At 37.8% G+C, this 22,473-nt stretch overlaps 1 protein-coding gene across 1 annotated transcript in view; it reads left to right on the forward strand.

Moving 5' to 3' along the window:
- The first annotated feature begins 7,046 nt into the window (after positions 1–7,046).
- MEGF10 (multiple EGF like domains 10) overlaps positions 7,047–22,473 on the forward strand; it is a 118,532-nt gene continuing 103,105 nt past the window's right edge. Inside the window, exons 1-3 of the mRNA XM_061188116.1 lie at positions 7,047–7,162; positions 14,538–14,639; positions 14,982–15,082. Of these exons, the coding sequence (XP_061044099.1) occupies positions 7,047–7,162; positions 14,538–14,639; positions 14,982–15,082 (319 nt within the window). The remainder of the gene's footprint in view (positions 7,163–14,537; positions 14,640–14,981; positions 15,083–22,473) is intronic.

Here is a 22,473-nt window from a genome sequence, read left to right on the forward strand (position 1 = left end):
ACATGGCAGCTGGCTTCCTGCAGAATGGTGATCCAAAAAGCAAGATGGAAACTGCAACGCCTTTGATGACCTAGGTTTGGAAGTTATACTCTGTCAGTTTTGCAATATCCTATTGGTTACATAGGTCTATTCATTGTGAGAAGGGTTTACACAAGACAGAATTCATCAGAGGCCATCTGGGAGACTGGCTACAACAATAGGGTATAATTAGTGCTGCCAAATCATAGCTGTTGAAAAAGGGAAAGAAGGAGTGTATCTTATAAAAGGGATAAAGGGCTTTTTTGTTGTTGTTGTTGGATGGGCCAAAAAAATTAGAGATCTTCATGTTGGGAAGAATAGGTAGGAATATTACTGAGGAATATTAAATTGTGAGAGTTTAGGAAAATAAATATAATTTTATTTACTGAATTCTGGAATGAGAAGTAGTGTTTGAAGTTTTGAAGTTTGAAGTCTTTTTCTAATAAAGAAGAGATGTATTGTTTTCCCAGTAGGAGATAAAAATAGACTGAACCAAGAAAATATAACTGGGATTGAGAATGGTTTAAACCCCAAACAGCCGTCCCAGATATCAACCCTATTTTCTAGTATGTCTCCCAATCCTGCCAATTCTTTCTTTCATTGTTTTCTCACATACTTCCCATTCCTGAGGCTACCACCCTGGGGCAGGCGAGCCCACGTCACACCCGAAGACACTAACCTCCACTCACTTTCTTTGCCACCAGGAGGCAATCCTTTGGTTGGATTTTGAACACCTACTCTGTGTTAATCTTCAAAACACCTCTTTCATCAAATAATGCACCCTGCTCATAGACTTAAGTGTATTCCACTGCAGACAGAATAAAACCATCTGAACTCCTTAGCTTGGGGCTCCAGACCCTTCATCAAGAAGCTCTACCTTCCTTTCTAGAACTGCTTCTCATGATTCCTTACAAGACCTCCTGCTCTCCACTCTCAGGGCTTGACTCACACTTTTCTCTCTGCCTCGTGGCCCTTCCCCATTATATTCATTTACCCAAAGGCTTCCTTTAATCCTGATGTGATGCTGAGGGCAGATCGCAGATGTTGCAGTCATCAGCCAGCCATGTTCGAATCACTGCTCTGTTTTAATTGATTTCAAGTGAAACATTTAATCTCAGCCAATGAGATTATGCATGTGAGGTGCAAGGTATGAGGTAGGCACTCAGTGATTTCTAGTTTTTCTCCTTTTGAAAACTTTCTTTTCAAGTTTGACCTCTTTCATGAGCCTTCACTGCTCACATCGATTTTTCTATCTTCTTAAAACTCTGGCAATTCTTTCTACATTGAGTCATTTGACAAATAATTATATTTTATTTATAATCTTCCTCCCTAGTAGATTTTGAACTACTGAAGCTAGAGACCATGCTTTATAAGTCATAATACTCCCCACAGTTGCTTGCACTTAGATCCTCAGTGAGTACTGTTTGTGGACTTTTTTCCATATGTTGTAGGAGATGGATTTACAGGGATGTTGTAGAGTACTTTCCAAAGTTGATGATGAGCGGGTGACCATGGCCTCCCCAAAACTCTCCCTTAATGCCACCTAGATTACACCTGTGGGGCGGCTGGTTAAGTAGGTGAGGCTGTACCTCTATGTTACCCCAGCAGCTCTTTCAGTCTTAATCCTTAATTGTGGCTGCATCCTGCTGCGTTGAGATGGCCAACGGTTGTGGCCGTTCTCCGTGTGGTGTGAGCCCCTCAGGGTATCTCAGTGCCTGGCAGCCTCAGGGGTTTGCCCAGTTTTTGCTTGATGTGAAGTGCTCAGTGAATGCCAGAACTGATATTAAACACCCACTTCGTGCTAATGTGTTGGGATTTTTTTTGGTGTTTATAAAATCCTTATAAGTTTATAAAATAGGATTTGAGAATATTTTTCTTTTTTTAAATGTTTATAGCCACACTCATTTAACTTTTATTATTAGAAGCTTCCAAGGAATGCTGGGGGGCTGCCATTACAACATGATTTAGTTTGACTTAGAAGCATATCTTGGTTGTGGTATTTGATGTTAGCAAAATGATGTGAGGATCCCCAGATGAAAATAGATAGCATTGTACTGCTTCCAATGTGTAGTTATGCTTGCGTAAATTAATACGCTATTAGAATAACTAGCTTTGGGTGGTGAAAATAGAAATCAGGACAGTGCCTCAGGGATTCCTTTTATCGGTGAAGTAGTATTTCCCATGGAAGTCCTCGTCTGAGGTTGTTCTTGGGGCAACCAGCAAGCGTTACTCTTTTGACATCTTGACTACCCTGAAGCTGGACCTTTGATACTCTATTCACAGGTTCAGAGCTCCAGGAAGCATACAGCACATCTGGGCAGCCTTTCTGAGTGATTCAAGGTAAAGCTAGTACATCCTTTATAGGTAACGTGATAGAGTGATCAGTAGACTAGGTGACTCTTGGTATCCAGGGGGGAAATTGTGAGAATGTGGCTGTTCTTAAGCAATAAATCACTTTTCATCGAGAGAACTGTGAGAGGATTTTAGAGTAGTGAGCTTGAAAAAACAATGGGTAAGGGCATCCAAGTTATTTCTATGTGTGCACTTAATGATTCTAGTAAGGAAATAGATTTTAGAGCCAGAAAGAATTGTCTGGAATCATTTATCCTTCTGTTGTTGCAAAAATAAATTAGCAAGTCAACGCCCCATTATTTATTTCTCCCTAACACACTGATAAAGAAACTACTCCCTGTCATCACAACGCGGACTCATCCATTGTAAGGATTTTATTCAACCTGATTGTTTATTGAGGTTTTTGTAGTAGAACAAGCAAAGCCTGCCTTCCCAGTAGGCGGTAAGAGTTAACTCTGCCTGCTGTGTTTCCTCTTTCTAATAGGAGCACTTTAGCAATGCTAATCAGTTCTACTGATTTTCTGTTTTGATTTTTCCATAATAATTAAGTGAATGATATGGAATGCAATCAAGTTTGGCACTAGGGGGTTCATGCAAATGTCTCTTTATTTTTTTACATTTAAAATTTTGTTGAACGTAACCATGAGGAAAATTATTTGAAGGCAAAGACTGGGTGGGTAGGGGTAGCTCAATATCCAATTTAGAGTTTTGAATATTTTCAAAATGTCTGTTTCAAGGAAGCATATCACCACTGTGTTGCCTTTTTTTTTCAGTTGAAATAATGCTATTTTTTAAAGATTGTATTTTGTTTTCATTTGCGCTCTAAGATTATAGTGTCAGACAAGATGGCACAGCTTAAAAGAGAAATGAGGAAGAAAAATGTTTATTGAAGTTTTTTCCTCCAGGACAGACACAAAGGAAAAAAGTACACACATTTACTCATCAAAACCTATAGAAGAAAACAAATCAAAAAGGGAAAAGTTATATGAAATGCCTTACCCACTTGTTTTGATTGCCTATCAGTGACAAGACAAACAAAAGGAAGGACCACCCATGTTTCTGAATATAGGGAAATGTTGCATTTCTATACTCCTTTACAGCTCATTGGCACATTTGTGAAATGTCTTCTCCCCCTACCATGTATCAATATAACATATGAATTATTTTCTCAAATGGTTTTAATCAATTCATGTGAGTTTGCACGATCCCTTCTTCTTGATTTAGCAATTCTTTTTGCTTTGAACATTTTATACTTTAATGTAGATTATTCTAGAACTCAGTTAATTTTCTAATTTTGATTTGGAAAATGCTTTGGGAATAAGAGACCGAGTGGCATATATACAAATTTAAATGTACTGATATTTTCCCTTCCATGAATGCCGCCGGCAACTTTGCAGTGCAGTTTGATTTTTCTGTATGCTGAATTTCAGAAGCAATAAGGAGGTGACCAAATTCTGCTTTTTCTTTTTTTTCTGCCATCCCCTTCGTGAGGTTAAACCCTTCACAGGGCCATGCATCAAGTGCAAAACAAAAAGAGATACCAAATTAATGCTAAAATTTTTACATTAAAAGAGAACACAGGGACTTCCCTGGTGACTCAGTGGTTAAGAATCCGCCTGCCAATGCAGGGGACACGGGTTCGAGCCGTGGTCCGGGAAGATCCCACATGCCGCGGAGCAACTAAGCCCATGAGCCACAACTACTGAGCCTGCGTGCTGCAACTACTGAAGCCCACGAACCTAGAGCCTGTGCTCCGCAACAAGCAAAGCCACCTCAGTGAGAAGCCCGAGCACCGCAACGAAGAGTAGCCCCCACTGGCTGCAACCAGAGAAAGCCCGCAGGCAGCAACGAAGACCCAACGCAACCAAAAATAAAATAAATAAATAAATTTATTTTAAAAAAAAAGAGAGAGAACACAGCCTCATCCTTTTTCTTGGCAGTTTGATTCATTGCTTCCAGCAATTTCCAACTTTACAGACTAAACATTTCTAATTGGGAAATGGATGGTTTGAGTCTGAGTTGGTCACTCAGGATATAAACTTTCCAATTTGGGGTAATTGTTTGTGAGTAGTTGGCAGATTACTGCTGACCAGCTCTTGTTTTGTCTTTAGGAAAGAATGAAAGTTAAGATACATATTTCACACTTCATTGAAACAGAACACTTACCTGACATAGATAAGGCAATGAGACAGAGAGATATTTGCCATGCTTATTTGTTACAACCAAAATATAAAAGGTTTACTTTTTTTGATGGATGAGGAAACCATCACAGTATATTACATGTCCTTAACTGTGAAATGGGAATGATAAAAATACCTACGTAAGTTACTCTGCAGATTAAATAGGTAATTCACGTAAAAGGTTCAGCACTGTGCCTGGCACAGAGTAATAGGTCAGGAAATGTTAGCTGTTACTGTTTATCATCATCATCATCATCATTACGTTGTATTTATTTCTGTTAAGTAGCATAGCTTCTTTAATTATATAATGTTAAGCTTCAGATCTTACAACTTCATGATGGTTAGCCTGTGAGAAACATCAGTAATTTGAATTAATTTATAAGCAATATTTTGGCTACTCATTTATGCTTTATATGTTGGAATTATTTCATGATGATTGAAATCTCCCTCTTAAAGATTTCACTACCTCTCATAGTGGCTTACACTATCTTTTAATTATCCTACAAATCCATGGCGTTTATTCCTTATTCCAAATCAAACATTTTCTTTTGTTTTAGCCTTTGTGGATTTAGAGGTAGGTAACTTGTCATAATATACTTAATATACTTGTGCTTATAACAATCTTGATTTTAAAGAACTTAATACTTCCTCATTTAATCTATTGTCTGGAATCTGAAGGATAAACTATTTCCTAAGGTTAGGTGTTTGCCCATATTGTTGTTTATTATTTGTTTGTTTTAAGATAAACTTACCTTTTAAAACCACAAGATTATTATTCAATGAATTTGGTTCCCAGATACCAAAAACTGGTAACCTCATGGTGTGGAAAGTTAGTACAACTTCTCAAAATGCCAGCTCTCACCCAGAAAATAACTGCTTAGTTCCATAATCTGACCAGTTGTTACTAGTTTCACTAGTTTACCAACAGGCAGGCTAATGCTTGTTTTCTTTTTAATTAGTAAATGGATCTTTTTTTTTTTTTTTTTGGCCTCGCGGCATGTGGGATCTTAGTTCCCTGACCAGGGATTGAACCCGCATCTCTTGCATTGGAAGCGATGAGTCTTAACCACTGGACCGCCAGGGAAATCCTGGATCAGCTATTTCTATGTCCATTTTTATAATGATTATATAAAATCATTTTATATAGTGTGACAAACTTTTCCTCCTTACTAAGGGCCAAGTTCCCCACACCCCTGCCCTCCCTTGCCTCCCAGGAGGAGGGCTTCTGTGCTTCCATCTCCATGAGGGGCTCACCCTCCACCCAAGGGGCCTTATCAGGCATCCCTCCTCGCTCTTACTCCCACATCAATCACCAAGTCCTGTCTATTTCACCTCCTGAAAAACTCCCAGAGTCACTCAGTTCCCTGCACCCCCAGTGTTACTTCCTTATTTCACTTGCAGTCGTGTCTCACCTGACCTCCCTCTAATAGTCTCCTCCTGCAGGTTCCTCACCCCCTGAAGCCAGTGATCTTTCGAATGTCACCCTGTAGCCTTTCCTAGCTCTCTGTAGTCCTCGGATGAGGTTCACATACTTTGCAATGTCTTATAAAACCCATGGTGATATGCCCCATATCTTTCTCCAGCTGAGCTAGTTTGAGCTCCCTAAGTGTGCCTGACCTTCCCTCACCTCCGTTCCCTCTGTCTGGAACATCTCCTCCCTCTTCTTCTGTCTCCTTTGCAGGCCTAACTCTTCTGAAGATATGTTGCTAATTGTTTTTCCTTTTTGGTCTTTCTTCCTCTCAATAGTAATACCAGGTTCATTTTTTCTAACACTGACCGCCAAACACCTTTACACTTTTTTCTATACACCTATGTAGAAACCTCTATAAAACAGCTGGTTTTGTCTCTGTTCAGCAGATGGGGAGACAGAAGCACTAAATATAAGAAATGTAAATCACGATTATTAAATTATAAAGATCTTGATGGGCTGGGACAGGAACTAGATCTGTGTTTTATGTCCAGTGTTTGCACGGTGCCTAGGATAGAGTGGGCATTCAGTGTACATTGAATGAATTATTGAATGACTCTCAGTTTAAGCCTGAGGTGCCTCTCTCTTGAGTCAATGGAGCTTCTGTTTCATTATTTATCCTCTAGGACAAATGAGGCCAGATTCCTCTGTGTGCCCTCTTCTTCCAGAAGGGAAATATGCCTGGTGAGAGAATCTGGAAGACTGTATTGCTCTGAGCTGTTTGGGTAGATTCCTTTAATGTTGGCTGGCATGGATGAGAAGGTCTTTTGTTATGGTGGCAATTAATGATGATTTGCAGTTTTTAGTAATTTACAAAATGGTGGCCATCCTGACAACATAAGAAGTATCTCTCTCTCCTGGACCATGAAAGCTGGTGACCCATCTTAAATCCAAGACTCGTTATGCATGTTTCAGCCCTAGTAACAACTGGTACTGAATAGTTGATGTACTCAGAAGAATTCTGTTTGGGTCATTTTAACGCATCTTTAATTTGGATTTTTTTTCTTGTAGGCTGTTCTTCAGAAACAATGGTTATTTCTTTGAACTCATGCCTGGGCTTTATCTGTATACTGTTATGCCACTGGATCAGGACAGCATCATCTCTGAACCTTGAAGACCCTAATGTGTGTAGCCACTGGGAAAGGTAATGGTTTTGAAAGTAGTCTGAGAAATAATTTCTGATAGATTCCTTTATATACTATCATTATCAGTACGATATATAAAATTAGAATTTGAGAAGAGATTATAAAATTACTTTTATGTAAAAATCATTCGTTATATGTAATAATTAGATGGTATAATTCACCTTGGTCTTAGAGAATATATATTATGTGAAGAAAACTTGATATACTGATTCTAACACAGGTGCAGTTGTAAGACCAAGGAAAACATTAATAGATCGATTAAAATGACCTCCCTAAGGTCTTCTCCCTGCTCTGTATCTATTTGCAATAATTTGGTGGAACTGGACTTATGCATGGGAACCAATGAGCGAGCAGTGGAAGACAGTGTGGAATAATATCCTAGAGTGTTGAAATGAATGGCATAAAAAATTGTGCAGTAGGTGGCCTGAAAGGGAGACATGATTTCTGGAGGAACTGGCAAGGCTGCATGGAAGTATTGTCCCCTGAGATGTCTTTGAAGACCTGAATAAGACGAGTAGATGGCAGTGATTAGGTGGGGTTCTAGGATGGAAGGTAGTTTGAAACCAGTGCCATGCAGACCACTAAGGGCTGTGCGCAGTAAAACTAGAGTCAGTACAGGATTGAGGAGGGCAAGATTGAATAGATTATATGAAAGCAGATGATGTAGTATCCAGATCTGGGTGATTTGCAGTAGGAAATACAGAGGAAGTACAAAATAATAGGTCATCTTATAGTCCCTTTTGGAACACAGAAACAGCACAAACCATTTAGTCATACTGCAGTGCAGTCAAATGCAGTTTACTTGCTCTCACGTGCTACTTGCATTCCTAGGAAAGTGTGTATCTTTATCCAAAATTAACATTGCACTTGCAAGTTTTTCAAGCAAATAGAAGGTGTCAAGTACTAGAGATTAATACATATTTGTAATAGCTGTAAGTTCAATGACATCAAACTCTTGGTCTCTTTTTCCTGTCACCCTCAGCATCATGATGAGTACACCACAGAGTAAACATTCTAATCGCTGTGTCACCCACTGGTAGGATGCAGAAAGCTCAGAGTCTTTCAAGCACAGCAGCTGTATTATTCTAGGGGCACACTGGTTCCTCACTCATAGCGTTATTTTTCGGTGAGGGCTCGTCCCCATCTCCATTGGCAGTATTACATTCAGGGTAACAAAAACATATTTTCCTGATCGATCAATAGAGTTATGTAGCCTTATGAAACTTTAAGCTGTAGAGGAAATATGTATGTGTAATAAAGTTCTATATATTTGTGCTATTCACTATGTTATATAGAATTTAAGGGAAGGGACCTCCTATTAATTATCTTTATAATTTTCACAGAACCACTCATAAAACATTTCACCAATAAAGTACATAATAAATATGATTAAAGTAATAAAAATGAATTGATGAATACATGAATAAGAACATATCAAATTTAGAAGAGGGAGAGTCCATTGGTGGTTGAACTTCTTGGAGGATGATAGCTTTGGAATGGGAGGAAAAATCAAATTTGTTAGGTACTGTGAGATAAGAATCGAGAGATCTTGGTAATACATTAACTATGGATGTGAAAGAGGCAGAAAAGGCTGAGATTTAGAACCTGCTGTGAAAGAGTGGAGGTGTCATTGCGCATATGGAAAAATAAAAAGAAGAGAGGTGATTTGACAGGGAAGAGATTATTGTGGTTTTATCATGTTGTATTGATATGATCAGTTTGAAATATGGGCCTGGATGAATGTTTAACTTTTCATTTAAACAAAACATTAAAAAGATATTTCCCCCAGTGTTGTTTGTTGTTGTTTTTTTTTTATTTATTGGCTGTGTTGGGTCTTCGTTGCTGCACGCGGGCTTTCTCTAGTTGCCGCGAGCAGGGGCTACTCTTCGTTGCGGTGCGAGGGCTTCTCATTGCTGTGGCTTCTTTTGTTGCAGAGCACAGGCTTTCGGCGCGCAGCCTTCAGTAGTTGTGGCTCGAGGGCTCTAGAGCGCAGGCTCAGTAGTTGTGGCGCACGGGCTTAGTTGCTCCGCGGCATGTGGGATCTTCCCAGACCAGGTCTCGAACCTGTGTCCGCTGCATTGGCAGGCTGATTCTTAACCACTGCGCCACCAGGGAAGCCTTCCTCCCACCCCCAGTTTGTTTTGACATTGTCCTATCTTATAATCGTCATGGACAAAAAGGCCTTATGAAATATAAGAAAGATTATTGGCTTAGCCCTGTTTTTTTCACTTAAGAAGTCCAATGATCTTGGATGAGTCTCTTAACATCATCCAATTCAAAGATTTATTGTGAAACTTGCATCAAATAATGTATGAACGATGTTTTGTAAAATAAAAAGTGCTGGATGAATGTAAAAAAAAAAAGAGAAATATGGGCCTGAAAGTGTTTGGGAATATAGATTTGGGAGTCTCCAGCATGATGAGAGAACAGATGAGCTCTCCGAGGGAAAGGCTACAAAGAGAAAAGAATCCAAGACTTCAAGTAATCCAGCACCCACTCAGATGTACACATTTTGTCCTGATTTCTTGCTCAATATTTAACCATACTTACCAACACATAATTGCATTGTTCTGTTCACCATTTTAAATTCCCAATGTCTAAAACACTGCCTTGCATATGGCATGTGCTCAGTGAATAATTGTTGAGGAGTAAACTCACCTTCTGGTAGGAAAGGAAATGACTAAATATGGACATCAGTAGTGGGGGTGGGGAGGGGGGGAGAGATAGAGAAGGGGCACATTAATCTCTAAACCTAATATAATTCCACTGTTGTACAGGTGATTAGAGTAACCGCTAAAATACTCACTAATGGGGAAGAAATTCAGTGTGGAAAAATAGGAAAATGATGGAGATTTTTTTCCTCTCTATATTTTTCCTATAAACTGCTAGAAAGAAAAATTGACAGCTGCAATCTTCTTATTGATAAATTTTCTGTTATAAGGCTAGATAATGATTCTTTGAAGAAAGGTTAAAAAAAAAGTGGAATTGTTTTGGCAAGAATGGAGAAAAGGAGTATAAATTAAAATGATCAAATAAAGGTGCAGCTGACAGGTTCTCCTGTATTTTCAAAAACTGAAATGAGCTTGAATTGAAACAGGGAGAGGAAGATCAGCTTCAAGGACAAAATTCCTGGTGGTAGGGCCAAGTAGTGCTCATTTTAGGTTTTCCTTACACTAAAACCCACCTGTCACCAATGGTTCCAAGCCACGGAATCACCTGCAGCCTTGCTTCTCAGTGTGGTCTGTGGAGCTGCAGCGGCAGGAACCTCAGCTGGGAGCTTGTTGGAAATGCAGACTCTCAGGTCCCTCCCCAGACCTACTGAATCATTTATTTTCAAATAAAAGTATGCCTCATTTTAACGCAGCAATTGTGATTCTTAGAAGCTGTACATGAAAGGAAATGAAGGAAAATTAAATCATTTAAAATACACAAGGGATGCTTGTTATTAAAGGAATTCTGCACAGCATCCTTTTGGAAAATGAATAACTCCATGAATCATCTGTTCCTTCTCCCCATCTCCTTTCCCTGTTGTGTGAGTTTAAGTATTTCCATCTAATGGGGTTTCTTCTAAAGAAGGCACAAATGAAGAGAAGCCATTCTCTGCCCAACCCCTTGGGGGTGGGACACAGGAGTGGTAACAATTGAAGCTGCATTCCTGAAGCGAGCAGAGATAAGAAATGATAATTATTACCATATTTGATTAAAGTAACAAGATAATTTAGGCAGATGAAATGTAATTAACCACTTTGGAATGTGTCCAAGTGATGATGGCTTTTCCCGCCTGTTCTTTGACCTTAAATTAAATCTTGTTGGAGTTCCTCCCTGGACAATACTTAATAGTTTAAAATCACAGTGATGATATGTTTTCAGTGTGTTTGAGAAGATTAAACAAACAAGCAGGAGATAAAGGGTTTTGCATCTTGATGCTGAAAATAGTGTAGAATTGGGACCAGATTCCTTTTATACCACAGTTTGCCACTCACTGTCTGCTTTAGAAGCTTTCAATATTCTACATCTGAGAGGGGACAGAGGTACAGGATGCTGTCTGGGAGTCTTGGTGTTAGTACCGGCTCTAGACTGACCACTAGCACTGGGAGCTTGGTGTGGCTTATTTGTGATGAAAATGGGATTGGACTAGACAATCGAGAAGGTTGCTTCCCATTCTGTGACTTTAAGAGCAGCTGTGGATGAACAGGGAGGTGTGGACTATCAAGAGGTACTAATTAAGTTCAAACAGCAGCCCTAAGGACCAGAGGAAGTCATCCAGTTCTCAGAGACATTTCCCTTCATGATGCGGGCGCACAGCTTCCAGCAAGTGGCCCCTTGAAAAGTGACAACAACTTAATTGTCTAATGATAGGTGGGTATTGAGCAAATTAGGTGTAGTCGTGAGTATTTGGTAGTCATAATTTGAAAACTATTTACTAACATGGAAAAATACTTATAATAGTCTTAAATTTAAAAAGTAGGTTTAAAATTATGTATATAGCATGAGTATGAAAATATAAAAACAAAAAAACAAAACTATAAAAACTAAAAACCCTAGGGATGGTAAAAGAAGTACAGCAAAATGCTATGTGTGGTTAGGTAAGAGTTATACAATTCTCTCCCTCTCTTCTTAAAAATTTGTTTTCCAAATTTTCTAGTGTGATTATAATATCATTAAAAATGAAAAGTAAAAAAGAGAGATTGTTTAGAAAAGAAGAAGAGTGTATGAAAAAGAACAGAAAAGAAATTTGGGTTGAAAAGGCTTAGAACCCTTCTCCCGTAAACTTAAGTGGAAGCCTCAGTAGCTGATCAATGTGAAAAGTAATTTATATTCGGTCTGTTCTTCATTGAGTTTGAGACTGAATAATTCTAATGAGAAGCGTCAAGACTGAAGAGAAATGCTCAACCATAGTGAATTTTACACTTCGATTTTCCCCAAACTCTATATATTTCTCTATTAAAGTAAGAGCAGGTTATTTTTAGCATTTACATGCTGGCCTCTCTTGAGAGCAGTTTGAGGGCAGGAATTGCATAGAATTTATTCAATAAACATTTGTTGAATTGGAATCCTTAATGGTTTGATTATCCTTTTATAGAGAAGAGCTTTTTTATATCCTAAAAGCAGAGAAGCATCCTGCAAATTAAGCTATTGGTGAGCAGCAAATGTCCAGAAGAGGAAACTCATGTACTTTAACATTTTCTCTTACTGAAGAAACCTTCCAGGCTGCTAGAAATTAGTGAAAACACTTTTCACGTTTGCTTGTGGAGTCAGCTCCCCCATCACATCCAATGGCGTGTGTTTGGCCAGGGTCCCTTAGTTGATTATCACTTTTGCTCTCCAAGGCATTCAGATCTTAACACTTAACATGGCCTGTGAAATTTTGTGGGAATACTGCATCAGGCCTAGTTCTAACAAACCAATTTAGTTCAGCTAAATTAGTACTATAGAGCCTGGTAGATTACATTTTTTCACCCAAGCAGCATTAATTTAGGGTGGTTTCTTTTTCATTCCCATAGCACATGTGGAAAGTTGTTCTGTTTTGCTCATGGGAATGTAGGACTGCCTAGATGGCAGTTCCACACACAGAGGACATTCATTCGCTTTGCTCTCCACTAGAAATGGAATGGAGAAATAATGCTGCAGGCCTTTACAAGCTGCTGGATAGGGAGGGAAAAGAATTGGCGAGGAAGTCTTAGAAATTGCAACAACCTGAACCTCAGGACACTGCTAGGGGTCTGAAGAAAATCTGAATAGCTTCATGTGATATTTCATTACAAGAACATTTATATTTTAACGCAGGCCTCTCGCTTTACCCCAAAGGAGTTATATCCGAGATGTAGGCAATGGCATACTCGATGCTCGTCTGAACCTGTTCCTGCAGGTGTTGTCTGCTGGAGTAGAAGGAAGTAATCATCTGAAATGTATGTTAGAAATGCAGAATGCCAAGTAAGAAGGGATCTCCAAGAACATCCCTGAACCCCTGGTTTTACGATGTGATTGTCAAAACCCAGGGAAGTGAGGTTACCTGCTGAAGGTCAGCCAGGTGCTCAGTGTCAGATCAGGATGGTAACCCTGCCTTCTTCTAATCCAGTGATCTTTTCACGAGGACCTATTGCATCTGCCTCAGGTTTGTGGAGGACCCCTAAATTTACTGAGAAATCAAGTTGCAATGTCCCAAAGAATCAAGTACAAACAGTATGAATAGTATGATTAATTCATGGATGTCTCATAATGACTGAGAGAGACCACTTGGAGAAAGAAATCAGTCTGTTTGTGAGGCCAATGCTGCTTAGCTTTTCAAATTAGAAGTTTCTGCTCTCTATCTAACCTGAATTCTTCAGGCTGAAATTTTAACCTCATTCCTTCCGTACCTTCTGTAGTTGATAGTTCCTATTAATGAACTTGGGCTATTGATCTACACCAAGTGAGTCCATGATTGAGGCCCATTTTGTCCTTGTTGTCATTGTTGTTAGCATGAATTAAAGATTTTAGTGGAAATCTTTAAGAGACTGTTAAAGAAAATAGAATAAATTGTTTTGAAAAGAAGATTCTCCAGATTTTCCTATAGGCAAGAAATCTGAGCTCTTGAGCATGTAATAGATTGCTTTGAAATGAAGAAATATAGGATTGAACATTGAATATTCTTTATATTTCATGGGTGTTTTTCAGCCACATTCTTAGGCCCATAGGAGTGCATGCTTTTACTCTAACAAGAAGTTGTTAGTGAAAATATGTTGGAAAACAGACTGTTTAAGTAGCAGCAGGTTGTTCGTATGATTATTTCAGGCTAACTGTCTCAGCCATATGTTTAGAATTAGGTTTAAAGACTTCTTTGTAGCTTCTATGTAGAGGTTGTATATATTCTTCCATTGCCTAAGAAGTAGGGCAGGCACAAGAAAGAAAATTATTACAAGTTCCAATCAGAGAAATATAGTCTTTCTGATTTTCCAAAATCAGTAGCAAAATGTACTTGGATTGTCTTTTTTGCTGATTACCATTATTATTTGCATGAGGCCTAGATTGAAAACAATTTGTGAAAGGTCTTGATATCCCTGGACTCTGGGGGAGGGGATGGGATTAAATACAGAAAAATATGTGGTGATACGTTTTTAAATTTAGGAATATCAGAGTTTTGGGTGAATAGTAAATGAGATTTTTTTTGAAATGTATAGCATGAACTCTTGTCTTTAAAATATATTATTAATGTTGGATCTTTTAGGGTTCTAGTACAAATAGAAACCTGAAAAAACCTGAAGATTCTCTGTTAAAGGTCAGTGTGGAGTTGCAAGTGGAGATAATTTAGCCAATGACTGTTTTTTGGTACGTAGCCTATCAGTAATGTAAGAAAGAGAAATACTGATTCCTTCTCTTTCCTCTTCTTTTCAGCTACTCCGTGACTGTGCAAGAGTCATACCCACATCCCTTTGATCAAATTTACTACACTAGCTGCACTGACATTCTGAACTGGTTTAAATGCACGCGGCACAGGTAATGGAAGCTCAGATGTATTTATGTGTTTGGCAAACTGGGAAGGAGTCTGATATGAGATATCTCGAGATAAGTGAAGTAGGGAAGTCATGAAACTTGATTCCTTGAAATAAAGTGTAGGTTGGCTTAAATGGACAATCAGTATATTCTTAGCAAATTAGTGAGTTAGCATAGTATTGGTCAAAACATATATCCCATGTTTCTTCTTAATTATTTTGGAGTACTTTGCTTTTTATACCTTTATTGTATTTAATAGCTTTTTGTATTAAAATATAAAGTCTTGATTTCTAATCAAATTGCAGGTCCAAAAAAGTAACAATGTGATTTTTCCCCTTTCTGTAGAATCAGTTATCGGACAGCCTATCGACATGGAGAAAAAACTATGTATAGGCGCAAATCCCAGTGTTGTCCTGGATTTTATGAGAGCAGGGAAATGTGTGTCCGTAAGTAAGACTTGCATCTCTTGGAGGTTCATTTATTTTTTGCAGTGTTGGTTTGCATTTAAGGGAGGCTGAAACAGAGGCCTGGGGAGATGGGGCATCTCGGATCATTCCCTTTCATTCACTGCTGCTTTCTTGGCCTGTGTAAGGAGGGAAGCATTAACTGTGTCCCTCTGTCCTATGAAAAATCTCCAAATGAATGTCACTTGAGAAAGCAGATGTTGTAGAAAGATGATTCAAGGCTGGATGTTGCGATGTTCATTACAGTCCTTCAATAAATGTCTGTTTGGAAATTGGTCAGGGAGTCATTGAACTTAGGTCACAGAAGAGAACAGAGATATAACCTTCCTGCAGCAGCTCAACAGAGTCCCGAGTCAACTTCTGAGAGGCCAGCATGTTCTTTTCTGGTACATAGAATGATAAGCTTATTAAAAGTAGAGGAGCTTTCGCAGTAAGAAATGACTGTAAGTCTGGGTTACAAAGTAGACCTTCTTTTTTCATTGTCATTTCTCTCCTCCCTCCCCTCCCCATCTCACCAATTCATTTTGTGATGTCTTTTTTTTTTTTTAACATCTTTAATGGAGTATAATTGCCTTACAGTGTTGTGTTAGTTTCTGCTGTATAACAAAGTGAATCAGCTATGCATATACATATATCCCCATATCTCCTCCCTCTTGCATCTCCCTCCCTCCCACCCTCCCTATCCCACCCCTCTAGGTGGTCACAAAGCACCGAGCTGATCTCCCTGTGTTATGCAGCTGCTTCCCACTAGCTAGCTATTTTACATTTGGTAGTGTATATATGTCAATGCCACTCTCTCACTTCGTCCCAGCTTACCCTTCCCCCTCCCCGTGTCTTCAAGTCCATTCTCTACATCTTTGAGATGTCTTAAGAGAAGTTTGATGTTTTATGATACACTTCAGGAAATCCTAGAATATCATGTGACATGCAGTTTGCAACTGGGGTTTCTTACCATTGTGTGTAGGACACTTAGAAGAGAGCAGTAAAAACAATTTTATTCAAATATTTTGGCTCAACACAAAGTTAGAGGGACACCTTTGCTTTCTGAGCTGAGATGCTGGTGTTGAGTAGCATAGAGAGAGACAAAGTTCTGCTCTAATTTGGAGGCACTAGGAGTGATTGGACACATCTGGGCTTAAAACTCTGCAGAGCTGAGTGATAGCACTGGCTTGGCCACCACTCATCTGGGTGGCCCTGGATAAACCATTTATAACTCTTTGAGGCTAATTTGCACTCAAGCAGCAAGGGGGCTTGGACCAGTGTATGTGTCATCTTCCTTCCAATCCCTGGAGTTTATTCTTTATTTATATAGACCGGGGTGATTTCTCAAATTTTTATTCAAAACCAAGGCTATATACATTATAAATGTTCGTTGAAGAGAAATTATAAAATGTAACTAAGTGAAAAGAAGAAAATACAAATATGTTGTGAATGTCTTTCCTGGTCAGTAAATGAACTTCTATAACATTTAACAAATGTCAGTATGTTATTGCATTATAGATGTTTATTTGACTGATCTCAACTCTTGAATATTTACATGATTTCCAAGTTTTAACTATTATGTACTGCTTTAGAAGACATCATTGTGGTTAAATCTTTGTTCATATCCATAATTAATAGGTAAGGATAACTTCCTAGTAGTAGAATTGCTGGGTCAGAGGCATACACATATTTCTAAGATGTTTGGTGTTTTTCCAATTTATACCACCACCAGCAGTATAGAATGTCTTTTTGCTTATACCCTGTGGCAATTTTCCCTTCGCTATTTTTTTTCTTTATTTGCATGTGTTTGATTAATAATGATGCTGAATAAGAAAAATTACATGTTTATAATCAAACATCTTAGAGAATAATCATGAAGTGATCTCTGTGGCCCAGGCTGATGGGAAATTTTCAAAGGAAAGCCCTGAATACACACAGTGAAGAGTGGAGAGGCTTGGCTGGTTGGGCTGGCCACTTTACAGAAGCTTCGGGGTGACATTATCTTGGTGCACTTACCAGGGTTCAAACTTACAAATACAATTGTCAGCACACTGAGAAAATAGTTCTATCTCCTAGGATTCTCTTCTGTTAACCCAAGTCATAGGAATCATCTATAAAGCCAGGATGCTAATTCATTGTTACACAGCACCTGGAGAGGTGCTTACAGTCTTCTGGTCATACCTTTTCTCCTTGAAAGTCTGGCATGTGGGAAACTAGATTTTATTGGCAGCTGATGTGGGGAGTGTGGATCCGAGCAAGGTCAGCTAGAGAGAAAATTTTTAGTGCTTCGTGGTTCCAGCCTTCCATAGCCCAACACCGCCATCATTTTATTCAGTAGTGCAGCCTGCCTCAGAAAGCAAGGCGATCCCACAGCACCATCACACCTGCTAAAAATTATTGCCGTCATATGATGGTAAAGATAACTCTTCCTTGATCTCACGCAAAACAGGTTGCAAGGTGTCCTCCTGATCGCTTGGATGGACATCTCTAGAATTTGCCTCTAAAATTCTCCTTTTCTAAGCCTTCTTGGCTGACCAACTGTTCCTGGAGACTGAAATATTTTTTCTTTAGATATGTTAATATATTTAATCAGCTTACTGTCTAGTCTCAGAGGCCTGGAAGCTATTTGATCTCTTTAAGGGTATTTTGCATCTCTCCACTCTGATGTCTCGATTTCACAGCTTAACCCCAGAGGACAGTCATGCTTCCCTGATTTCCTTGTTCTTGGGGATGCCACTGGTAAATCTTCTGTTCTCTCAACAGCTGACACTAGTGAGGCACCCTTGTGGATAGAGAAGGAAGAGAGAACACATGATTCTTTGTTCTGCTTTCATAATCATTTTTTCAACTAGGTTTTGCTGCCAGGCACCTAGCACAGTCACCATTTTAACTGTTTCCAGCAAGTTATCCAAAGGAATTGAAACACAAGAATTGGTAATAATTTTAGTTTAATTTTGGTAATCAGTTTACCTAGAAGGCAAAAAAAGGATGGTTTCACATAACCACCTGTATTAGAAAAATAGTTTCTTTTAGGTATCTGGCGTATCTCCCCTGGAGAGTAAGTTCCGTCCTCCCATCCCTCCCCACCCCTGATGCATCCTGCCCAAGATTATGCATCTCTGCTAAATTCTCAGGCTGTGCAGAAGCTGCTGGTCCACAGAGCACACTTTGGGTAACAAGGGTCTGTGTTCAGAAGACAGACATGTACCATCAGGCAGGAAGAGCCAAAATGGAGAGTTCAGGGAATAACGTGGTTAGAAGCCTTTCCTAAGAATCTGGTCGGAAAAAAAGAATGAATTGGAAAATCTTCCAAGGAGAAAATATTACTAGACATGAAGATGTCTATGATTCCTTCATGAGGTTTTAACCTGTTCATAAAATTAATTAAGCTTGTAAGTGTATTCATTTTTCAGGGTCACTATTATTGCCTAATTGTGTGTTTCATTGCTTTTTTAAAAACTGGAATGTCCTTACTTTCTTGACTTTTTAAAAAAATTGAAATAGAGTTGTCATACACTATCATGTTAGTTTCAGGTTACTACATAGTGATTTGACATTTGTATATATGAAGAAATGATCTCCAGGATAAGCCTAGTAACTATGTGTCCCCATACAGAGTTATTACAACATCATTGACCATATTCCTTATGCTGTATATTACTTACATACCTGTGGTTTATTTATTTTATAACTGGAGAGTTTTACTTCTTAATCGCCTTCACCTATTTCACCCCCACCCCCTCCTCCCAGAAACCACTCATTTGTTCTTTGTATCTATGATTCTGTTTTCATTTTATTTTGTTTTTAGATTCCACATATAATTGACATCATACAGTATGTCTTTTCTGTCTGACTTATTTTGCTTAGCATAATACCGTCTATTCATTTTGTTGCAAATGGCAAGATTTCATTCTCTTTTATGGCTGAATAGTATTCCACTATATACGTATATCACATCTTCTTTATCCATTTATCCATTGATGGACACTAGGTTGTTTCCACATGTTGGCCTTTGTAAATAATGCTGCAGCGAGCATGGGGTGGCAGATACCTTTTTGTGTTAATGTTTTGTTTCCTTCAGATAAATATGCAGAAGTGGAATTGCTAGATCACATTGTAGTTCTATTTTGAATTTTCTGAGGAACCTCCATATTTCCATAGTGGCTGTACTAATTTATGTTCCCACCAGCATTGCTTTTCTCCACATCCTTGCCAACACTTGTTATATCTTGTTTTTTTGATGATAGCTATCCTAACAGATGTGAGGTGATGTCTCATTGTGGTTTTGATATGCATTTCCCTGATGATTAGTGATGATGAGCACCTTTTCACATACCTGTTGGCCATCTGTATATCTTCTTTAGAAAAATGTATATTCAAATCCTCTGCCCATTTTTTAATCAGATTTTTTGGTTTATTTTTGCTTGTTGATGGTTTTGTTGGTATTTGCTTTGCAATGGCTTTTTAGTTTGATGGAGTCTCAGTTGTTTATTTTTGCTTTTGTTGTCTTTGCTTTTGGTGCCAAATCCAAAAAATCATCACCACGACCCATGTCAAGGAGCTTACCACCTATGTTTTCTTCTAAGAGTTTTATCGTTTCAGGTCTTGTGCTCAAGTCTTTAATCCATTTTGAGTTGATTTTTGTGTATGGTGTAAGATATGGTCCAGTTTCATTTTTGCATGGGGCTGTCCAGTTTTTCCAACATCATTTATTGAATAGACTGTTCTTTCCCTCTTGTATGTTCTTGGCTCTTTTGTTGTAAATTAATTGACCACACATATATGCATGGGTTTGTTTCTGGACTCTCTATCTGTTTCATTGATCTATGTGCCTGTTTTTATGCCAGTACCATGCTGTCTTGATTAATATAGCTTTGTAATAAAGTTTGAAATCACGGAGTGTGATACCTCTAGCTTTGTTCTTTTTTCTCAAGGTTGCTTTAGCTCTTTGGGGTCTTTTGTGGTTCCACACAAATTTTAGGATTGATTTTTCTATTTCTGTGAAAAATGCCATTGGAATTTTGATAGGGATTGAATTGAATCTGTAGATGGCTTTGGGTAGTATGGACATTTTAACAATATTAATTCTTCCAAACATGAGCATGGAATGTATCAAATATATTTGAGTCAGTTTTTATGTATTTGTGTCTTCTTCAGTTTCTTTCATCAATGTCTTATAGTTTTTAGCATGCAGGTCTTTCACCTCTTTGGTTAAATTGTTCCTAGATTTTTTATTCTTTTTGATGCCATTATAAATGGGATTTTTTTCTTAATTTCTTTTAAAGTTAGTGTTCATAATTAATTTTGATTTACTAAAGTTATAAATCTAAAACCTAGTTGTTTCTTGACATAGAAACCAAACTTACAGTTCCCAAAAGGGAAAGGGAGGGTGGGAGGATAGATTAGGAGTATGGGATTAACAGATACAAACTACTATACATAAAATAGATAAGCAACAAAGATTTACTGTATAACACAGGGAACTATATTCAGTATCTTATAACAACCTATAATGGAAAATAATCTGAAAAAAATATATATGTAGCTGAATCACTTTGCCGTACACCTGAAACTAACACAATATTGTAAATCAACTATAGGTCAATAAAAAAAAATAAACAACAGCAACAACAACAAAACCTAGTTGTTTCTTAAGCTAAAATCACCTTACAGGTGTTTCATTCATCAGTCTACCAAACTTTAACAAACACATAAACATAAAAGGGCCTTTGACTAATGTTTTACATATTTAAACACCATCAAGTTTTTAAAATGGAATTTGTATATTTAATAAATTTGAATCCTATTTTAAATAATCCAGCTTTTAGGCTGACAAACCATCCCATGTGCCTAAATAATTTTTGTAAATCTAATAAGTTCAACTTATTAATAAGGTGGAATCTTAAATTCTCTTAAATGTTCTAATATTGTATTTGTAAAATTTCAACTTTAACATTTCTAATCAATTATTTCACTACACTTTTAAAAAATGAAATTAGAAGACCAGCCTCTTGTTGCAATAGACCACATTCTTTTCTGTATTACAATTATCTTCTTAAAACAAAAGTTATAAACACTATAGATTTTGATTCTCACACACATTTCTATATTAAATTAAAAATATTCACACAGCTGACACATACCCCCTAAGCAAATAATTATATCATCTCATTTTTTTTTTTTTTTGGTTTATTTTAAAATAGTATTCTGGTGGTCTCTTTTCAGTTTGCTAATATTATTTATTTAGTTAGTTAATTGTAGTAAAAAATACATAACATTAAATTTGCCATCTTAATCATTTTTAAATGTACAGTTCAGTGGTGTTTAGTGTATTCACATTGTCTTGCAACAGACCTCTAGAACATTTTCAGTTTTCAAAACAGAAACTCTATACCCATTAAAACTTAATTTCCCCTCTCCCCTACCTTCAGCTCTTGGAGACCACATTTTTACTTCTACTTTATATTTCTAGGATTTTGACTACTTTAGATACTTTATATGAGTGGAATCATGGATTTATTTCACTTAGTGTAATGTCCCCAAGATTTATCCGTGTTGTAGCCTGTGATAGGATTTCCTTTTTGTTTTAAGGCTACATAATATTCTTTTGTATTGTTTTCTGAAGTTTCTTAAATACCAAAGAACATGTTCTTTGATTAACTGCCTTGACCAAACATACTGAGCCCTTTATCTACTCTAGATGTTGTATCCTGTATTCCTTAGATTTAAGACATATGATTTAATAGTCCTAGTTTTCAAGTTAGATTACAACCCTCAACCCAGTTGGCTATACCAATTGATTGAATTTTGTGTATCTTTAGTCATTAAGATATATAAATGTATTTTTTTGGCCTAACTTTAACTACCATGATAATTGCTACAATTATGTTTTCTTTTTATATAATTCTTATCTTTTATGACCACACATCTCTTGTAAATATTGGTATCTGGTTGCATTTTGCAAATCTCATAGCTGTGTTTGAATGTGAAATCGCAACCTCTAAGGTCATCTTGTTCATCCTCTTCCACCTTGCCTTGGTGCTGATCCCATGTATTGTCTGAAGTCATAAGAGTGCCAGTTGTCTGGCTTTTCCTCCAGGGTATTAATTTCCTCCACAAGATCACCAATCTCCAGACACTTCTCATCTTCCATCTTCTCAGCCCCCATACCCCAAGATTTCATATAGTTCTCTAATTTAGAATTTTGATCTTGTTCCCAAAATGAAAAGATGCATAACACAAACTGGCTTAAACATGGTGCTTTCCAGAATTATCTGTTAACATCTATTTCCTCCTTACTGTTTTGCCTGCCTCACTTACATTTTCTTCCTTTCTTCTTTCTTTCCTTTCTGCATTCCCTCCTACCTACCTACCTGCTTATTCTAATGTTT

Source organism: Eubalaena glacialis, chromosome 4, assembly GCF_028564815.1.
Source record: "Eubalaena glacialis isolate mEubGla1 chromosome 4, mEubGla1.1.hap2.+ XY, whole genome shotgun sequence".
Classification (NCBI taxonomy): domain Eukaryota; kingdom Metazoa; phylum Chordata; class Mammalia; order Artiodactyla; family Balaenidae; genus Eubalaena; species Eubalaena glacialis.